The 7,701-nt window shown below is 65.5% G+C and overlaps 1 protein-coding gene across 1 annotated transcript; it reads right to left on the bottom strand.

Annotated features, from left to right (window-relative positions):
* Nucleotides 1-390: 390 nt before the first annotated feature.
* LOC104560826 (tumor necrosis factor ligand superfamily member 10-like) lies at nt 391-6,505 on the bottom strand. The gene is made up of 5 exons (XM_062006596.1): nt 6,240-6,505; nt 2,973-3,119; nt 2,686-2,722; nt 2,183-2,290; nt 391-1,793 (listed from the first exon to the last, which is right to left on the bottom strand). Exons 1-5 carry the CDS (start codon nt 6,462-6,464, stop codon nt 1,351-1,353), a joined length of 960 nt encoding a protein of 319 aa, XP_061862580.1. The 5' UTR covers nt 6,465-6,505; the 3' UTR covers nt 391-1,350.
* Between the last annotated feature and the right edge of the window lie 1,196 nt (nt 6,506-7,701).

Raw genomic sequence — 7,701 nt, 5'->3', positions numbered from 1 at the left:
TCAGGGCCAGAGCTGCTGGGAACTGCTCCAGTCCCTTCCCCAGGCTGCTGCCAGCATCCCAGCACTCCGGTCTGTGTGGAGGCACAGGGGAGGATGGAGGAGAGCTGGAGGGAGGCAGAGGGGAGCTGCCTCCCTGCTCTGCGTCCATGCTTTGCACTCCAGCAGCTCTCCCTGCTCCCAGCTGGCCTCTGCACTGGGCTGAGGCAGGGAAAAAGGGGGACAGAGAAGGCTGATCTGCAGCCAAGGGAGCTGCCCTGGGGGTACCAGCCGAGTGTGGCAACCAGCCCAGGCTTTAAAACGTCTGGTTTGGCATCACTGGGCCTGCGCAGAGCCCCAGGTCACGTTGCCTGGGGTGGCTGATGCAAAGAGGGGCCAGCCCAGTGCTGGAGTACAGGCTTTATTTAACCCAGCACTAAGCCCCTGCTCCCGTCCCATCCCTCCACACCAACGGGCTCCATATGATACAGGCAGCATACAGATACTTACAAAGGGGGCTGCATCCACCCCAGTGTCTCTGGTGTCTGGCATGGTCTTTAGCCCCCAGGGCTTGGTCTGGTTCCTCACAGGCTCTGCGCTGCCGCCACCGGGGCTCTGCCACCATCAGCAGCCTGCAGCTCAGCGGTGGAGGGGCCAAAGCTGTGAGCAGGCGGGTGGCTGCGCTGGCCTAGGAGCACCCCAGACCTCAGGGAGGGGATGTTTGCTCAGAAGGGCAGGGGAGATGTGATGGCAAAGCTCCTGAGCCAAATGGGCCCGTCAGCTCGGTGCCTCTGCCACGTGCCTGGGTGCGGTTGCTGGGGCTGGTGACTCCTCCGGCTTCATGGTCCTGCTCTTTGGCCTCCCCTGAACCCGGGTGCTGGCGTCGCTCCAGCTTTCTAACGAGCCCGAACTGGAACTCCTTCACTCCTTCCCAGAAGCTGACGTGGGAGCCGGCTCATCCCCGCCGGCTGTCCCGGGGTGCCAGCCCCACGCTCGCCCTCGCGCCGCTGTCAGCCAGCCCCGGGACCAGCGCGCAGGCTCCTCCCTCCGCGGGGACGCTCCGTCGGGCGGCTGCAGCTGCGTCACTCGCCGCTCCTTGCTCCCTTTGCTCAGGCAGGAGCCAGGGAGGGGACTCAGCGGGACTCAGACATTTCCCCTCGTGTGTGTGTGTTCTGGGGGCCCCCAGAGACCCTTCCCAGCCCGTGGGCTTCCTCCAGGCCTGCGTGGCACGGCGGGGCCCTGTGAGTGTTCGCCCATGCCCTCCTCCAGCAAGGGCCAGCGCACGCAGGGCAGGAGCCCGCGCCAACCCCCAGCCCAGGAGCTGCCCCGGGGCCGGGCAAGGGGCAGGAGCAGCGGGAAGGGGGCAGGCGGCCGTCACAGGTCGAGCCGGAAGGCCCCAAAGTAGCTGGCGGCCGCGTCGTTGTAGTCGATGGCCAAGGAGGAGACAGAGACAAAGAGCTCATCGCCGGCCTTCAGCTCAAACAGTCCCCCCTGGTAGAGAGCGTGGAGCCCGTAGTCAGCCTCGGGCGCCCAGCACTTGGTGCCCACCCCCTTGAGGAGGAGGATGGGTTGGCTGTAGGACGTCTTCCAGTTGATGCACTGCACAAGCTGCGGGACGGAGGCGCCGGCGCCAGCCCCGTCGCTGGGGTAGCGGAAGTAGATCTGGGAGTAGACGTAGTACTTGCCGGGCTGGTTGATGCGCAGGCGGCCGTCGCGGTAGGTGAGGTTCTGCAGGTGGGAGTGGATGGTGCTGTCCTCCCAGCGCACGATGGCGTGGCGGCACGACTGAGACAGGTTCCCGAAGCGCCTGGGGTTTCCTGGGCAGAGACGGGAGCGAGATGTGCTGGGAGCTCCCGGAGGGGGAGAAAGGGAGGAGGTTGGCTCTGACTTTCCCTCTCACCCATCTTGGAGTGGACAGGAGAAACATCTCCCCATCTGCCACCAAATGCATCCTCCCATCCTGGTCCTCACCTGGTTCCCATCCTGATTCCCACCTCCGAAACCTGCTGGTGCGCTGCAGGGCTCCCCAGATCACCAACCTGAGCCCTTGGCCTTTGGGTGAGATACTTCCCCCATTGCCCACTCAGAGACCCACCCCTAAGGGTCTCCCCAAATCACCATCCTGAGACCCTGCCCCTTAGGTGAGATCCTTTCCCCCCTTGCCCCCTCAGAAACCTGCCGTGCCCCTTGGGACTCCCCCACTCACTGTCCTGAGCCAGGCTCTGCGGGCGGAGGGTGAGATGTGCCGAGGGCTTCCCAGCTGTTTTGGGAGGAACCTGCCCCTCCGAGGTGTTCAAGTGGCTCTGCCGGGCTTCTGCAAAGGAAGAGACACGTGGCTGTAGAAGCCTGAGCATGAGCAGGCCCGGCCCTGAGCACCCAGCAGGTCCCTACTGAGCGAGCAGGGCAGGGAAGTGCCCCCCTGACCCATCCTGGAGGGAGGTTGTTTGGGGGTGGAAGCGCCTCGTCAATCATTATCTAACGTTTCTGGGCTGTCCCCCGTGGCCCTGGTTCCCTGGGCTGCAGCTGGATGTCCAGGGCTGTCTGTCCAGCCCCTTCCCCAGGGACGGCCGCCCTCTGCCTCCACAGCTCGTGGAGTTTGCCCCGGGAGCAACGGATGCCCTCAGCCCATCGGCATGGCTGGCTGCCCGCCCACGGCTGCGGCCCGGCCCCGGCGCGGAGCTCACGGCAGCTGGGCCCAGAGGGACTCACCATTCACCCTGCTCCTGTGGATGACCTTCTCTGTCACCTGAGAGGAGAAACGGTCCCATGGTTAAAGGTGACCCAGGCGTTGCCCTGCCCCAGCACCTCCCATTGCCTTCACGATGTTGTCTTTCACACCGCAGCCCTGGGCCTGGTGTCCAGCCTTCCCCCTCACCCCCCTCTTCAACCATCTTTGCAATTGCTCTTTGCATCCTCCCCGAGTAGGCAAGTAGGGAAACTGAGGCAGGGAGGCAGACAGGAGCTCTCACAGCCTCCCCCGGTCCCCAAAGGCTCACCGTGGCCACGTAGGCTTTGATGGTGTTGGCCAGCTTGAGGCAGGACTGGTTGCTGATCAGCTCCTCCAGGCTGGAGCCCTCCTGCTGCTGGTTGATGACCTGCAGACAGCGCAGCTCCTCCGCACTGCCCGGTGCCTGGGCTTTGAGCTGCAACACAAACACCCCGTGTCACGGCACAGCGGAGGAGACGGGGGATTGGGGGGCCCAGCACGGGATGTGGAGGGACAGGACAAGGGCTGGTGGCTTCAAACTGAAAGAGGAGAGATTTAGGTGAGGTATTAGGAAGTTGTTCTTCCCTGTGAGCGTGGTGAGGCCCCTGGCACAGGTTGCCCAGAGGCTGTGGCTGCTCCGTGCCTGGAAGCATCCAGCAAACTGGGCTAGTGGAAGGTGCTGGAACAAGATGAGCTTGAGGGTCCGTTCCAGCCCAGAGCACTCAGTGGTTCTGTGATCCCTGGCTCTTCAGGAAACCCAACGGCCCCTTCCGTCGAGTGAGGAGGAGGTGACTGGAGGACTCATGAGCTGCAACAGCCCCAGCTAAGGAACCCAATTTTCACATTCTCCATTGCCTTCACCCCTTCCTTCCCTGCCCTGGGGGAATGAGGCTTCTCAAAGCTTTGAAGGAGGAGTTCTCAGCCCTTGGGACAGGAGGTGCCCTGCAGTTGGCTCCCAAAGCTGCAGGGGTGGGAGCTGCAGCTGCAGCCTGGACGTGCCCAGGCAGCAGGTCCAGGCTCTTCATGCTTTCCCACTGCTGAGCCAGCCGGGTGCTGCAAAACACACCCTAACGCAGCTCAGCTCTCCCGGGTCTCAGCTCTCCTGCAGCTCAGCTCTCCTGGGGCCCAGCTCTCCTGCAGCTCAACTCTCCTGCAGCTCAGCTCTCCTGCAGCTCAGCTCTCCTAGGGCTCAGCTCTCCCAGGGCTCAGCTCTCCCGGTGTTCAGCTCTCCCAGGGCTCAGCTCTCCCGGGGCTCAGCTCTCCCAGGGCTCAGCTCTCCTGCAACTCTCCCTCGGCTCTGCCATCTCAGTGGCCAGGCCATGTGGGGCTGAGCCGTGCGGTGCTCAGCCAGGACCCTGAGCACTCGTGGTGCTGCCTCAGCCTGGGCAGCTCCCAGGGACCTTCCAACCTGTGCTGCCTTATGCTTTGTGCTGGAAGCTTTGTACTTTTGAACTGCTGCATGGCGAACTGGCCCTTCCCTTCCCACACTGGCCCTTCCCTTCCCACACTGGCACTTCCCTGGCTGTAGCATCTCAGTGGGGGACAGGCTGGGATGGCTGTAGGGTCTCACTCCACCACCCTGATCTCTTGGGCACGGGGAAACTGAGGCATGGATGGGACAGCTGCCTTGAAATCAATGTGCCAGGAGCTGGGAATGGAGACGGCACGGTGCCCATCCTACCTTTATCCCCTGGGTCATTCCCAGATCCCAGGACACAACCCCTGAGGCCTTGGCCTTGGCCACCTCCAGCACCCTGCCCTTGCCCATGTCCCTGCTTACTCTGAACCTCCCCCCACCCCAGCCTCCTGTCTGCCCCCCTCCCTTGGCTGCACCTTTGGGTACTTAACTGCCCAGAACAGGGATGTGCTCAGCTTTGGGATCAATACAGACACCCATATTACCAGAAAGACCATGTGAGGTCAGATAAAAAGGGTTGGGGGTGTATTTTTGCACTGTTGTGTCTCAGTCTGACCATCTGGAGCTGCTGTGGGCACGGTGCCCAGCAGCTGGGCTGCCAGGGACTGTGGCTATCTGCAGAGAGGTTGCCATAGCCCTGGTAGCACTGGCCCCTGGCTGTGTTTGGCCAGCTGGGCTGTAGCCCTGCAGGATGGGGGGCTGCCCAGCCACTAAATCCCCCACTATGGGTCTGTTTGTCAGCCCACAGCATCAGGCTCAGCTTTCCTGCTCCTGTGGGCCACAGGAAGGTGTTGGTGGCACATCCTCGGCAGGGACTGCAACCGTGGGCCGCTTCGTTAGCCTGGCACCCAGCCATCATGCTAATTGCCTTCATTAGAGCTGCTGTGACCAGCTGCACGGACCACCCACCCCTCTCCCTGAACAGGGTAGTCCCTCCTGGGGCCCTTTGTGCTGTGGGGTGTTACATTAAGGGGAGGTGCCTCAGCGAAGGGTGAGGGCAGCCTGGCCCAGCCGGCTCAGTGTCCCCGGAGATGCTGAGCTCCCGCCTCCCTTCCCCCAGCACCAAGCCCAGGCAGCCAGCCAGGGACTAGCCCCTAACATCAGCCCGAAGAGAGCAATTTAAATGACTTTCTCCTCCCTTCAGCCCTCCCCTGCGGCTCGCGAGTCCCCTTCTCCCTCCAGCCCGGTTCAAGGAACTCCCTCACCACAGCGGGGGCCACCTGGGCTCTGCGATGGAAACCAAGTCCGGAGGCTGCTCCGAAGGATGCTCAGCGGGGCACGGGCAGGCAGCAGAGGGGACAGGGTTCATTCCTGCCCCCACCCGCAGCCCCCCGCCAGTGCCGTGGTGCTGTGCGATGCCTCCGACCCTTTTCCTGGTGGGTACCACCCTCGGGGCTATCTGCCAGCCCTGAATTTCCTTCTTCCCGCAGCAAAGGCCTCTCTCGGTCGGTGCTTTCCCCTCCTTGACTCCCGGGGATTGCCTGGGCCCGAAGCGGCTGCCGGGGGTGGTGGGTGGGAGGGTGTAGCAGGATCAGGCCCGTTGTGCCTGAGTTCGGGAACGGTTTGGCACCGTGACACTGCGGGGGGCGGGAGCCCAGCGCCGTGGTTTTGGGACGGGGAGGTTTCCATCTCGCACAGGAGGCTTTGAGGAGCCTGGAGCGTCGGGGGGGGGGGGGGGGGGGCAGATGAGGTGGGAACCAGAAGCGAATGGGACCTGGAGCCCGAGGCAGCCCCCTCGGCCCAGCAGACTCCGGTGGGAGCGCAGGGCAGCCCCCCCGCACCTCCCCCGGTTCCCGGGACAAAGGCTCCTGCTCTCAGCCTCTGGGATCGGCGGCTCCGGGCGGAGCTGGGAGCAGTATCCATCCCTCCCCCCCCGACATCTGGATCGGCGGCTCCCAGGGGAACCAGGGGCCGTGTCGTGTGTTCCCCCCCCCGCCCCCCACCCCCCGCCTCCGCACCTGGACCGTCCGCAGCGAGCAGGGCCGGGGAGCGAGCACAGCCCCCTCCGCAGCCGTCGGGTCTCCCCGGGGTGCAGCCCCCCCCTCTCACGCCTGTCCCGGCCCCTCGGAACTGCTCGCGGTCGGGGGTGAGGGGAGCGGCGGTCGCAGGACAAAAGGCCCCGCCGTCGATCGGGCTCACCTTAGAGATGGCCATGGTGAAGTAGACGAAGAGGCCGGTGGTGGAAGCGATCTGCAGGGCGAGGATGGCCATGACGGCCACGCTGCCCCAGAGCGGCCCGCACCGCCACCCCCGCGCCCCACCGGCCCCGGGGCCGCCCCCGGCACCGTCCGGCAGCATCGGAGCCTCGGAGCCGCCGCTGTCGGAGCGCAGGTACTGCCCGGCGCTGGGCTGGTGCGGGGCCATGGCCCGGCCCGGGCCGCTGCCGCTGTCCCGCCGCGCTCCGACGGGCCGGGAGGGGCTGGAGCGGGCGGGGGGCGTGACGGGGCGTGACGGGGGCGTGACGGGGCGCGGCCTCCCCGCACACTCCCTCCCGCAGACCCCTCCCCGCACACTCCCTCCCGCAGACCCCCTCCCTTCAGACCCCTCCCCGCAGACTCCCTCCCGCACACTCCCTCCCCGCAGACCCCATCCCCAGACCTCTCCCGCAGACCCCCTCGCCGCACACTCCCTCCCGCAGACCCCCTCCCCGCAGACCCCTCCCGCACACTCCCTCAAGCAGACCCCTCCCAGCAGACCCCCCCACACCTCTCCTCCGCCGCGGGGCCTGGGGCGGGACGAGAGAACCGATGGTGGTCCCGGAGTCCAGGAGGAGGGAGCGGGGGTTAGGGGTGTTGTGTGTGCTCCAGGGGGCCGGGGGGTGTCCCCGCGGGGCTCCAGGAAGCGAGAAACACCCCCCCCCCCCCGAATGGTGCTGCCTGGGTTGAGGAGCGGTATTCGGGCTTTGGGGAGGTGACCTGATGGCGGTTTCGGGGACACACGCCCCCGAGGAACACTGGGCTGAGCACCCGACGGGGCTCAGACAGGTTTGCAGAAGGGGGACACACACAGCTGCTACTGAGCAGCTCCCGGGGGGCTTGTCAGGGCGGGGGGTCCTGACCACTGTGCACAGCGGCAAGAGCCCAGCCGGGGCAGGGGGCATGGCAAGAGGGCAGGGGAAGGGGGCAGAGGGCAGGGGAAGGGAGCAGGGAGCAGGGGAAGGGGGCAAGGTGGGCTGGAGTGCGGCCGCCGAGCCCCAGAGCCCGGTCCCGCGACGGGACTGAGCCCTCGGTAGCTCGGGGCTGGGGATGTGGAGCAGTTTGGAAGGGAAAAGGAAAGGTCGGAGCGATGGTCGGTGCCTAGGGGCTGCAGCAGCCCCTCCTCCCTCGAAGGAGGCTGCCTGAGCCCTGGGGCTCCCAGGGCTTTTACCTCCGAAAGGAAAGTGGGATGTCGGTAAAACACCTCCCACTGCTCTCTCCTCTGCAGGGACGGGGAGCGGGAACCGCCGGCAGCTCTGGCACCCGGAGCCCTGTGCTGGGGCCATTCGGGACCAATGATGAGACAAGGACCTGACTGGGAGTGAGAGAATTAGGTTCTAGTTGAGAGGTGTGATCGGGGAAGCTGCCCTGAGGCCCAGCCTGTCCCCAGGTCCTTGCAGCATCCC

Source organism: Colius striatus, chromosome 13 (genome assembly GCF_028858725.1).
Source record: "Colius striatus isolate bColStr4 chromosome 13, bColStr4.1.hap1, whole genome shotgun sequence".
NCBI classification, from domain to species: Eukaryota; Metazoa; Chordata; class Aves; order Coliiformes; family Coliidae; genus Colius; species Colius striatus.
Note: the sequence above shows the minus strand (reverse complement) of the source record. Positions and strands in the feature narration are given on the sequence as shown.

Excerpts from the sequence above, each read along its gene's own strand:
- LOC104560826 (XM_062006596.1), bottom strand. The coding sequence starts at position 6,464 with ATGGCCCCGCACCAGCCCAGCGCCGGGCAGTACCTGCGCTCCGACAGC. Across the intron at positions 2,291-2,685 it reads CCACAGGAGCAGGGTGAATG|AAGCCCGGCAGAGCCACTTG; the intron begins GTGAGTCCCTCT and ends CTTCCTTTGCAG. Across the intron at positions 1,794-2,182 it reads GCAGAGCCTGGCTCAGGACA|GAAACCCCAGGCGCTTCGGG; the intron begins GTGAGTGGGGGA and ends GTCTCTGCCCAG.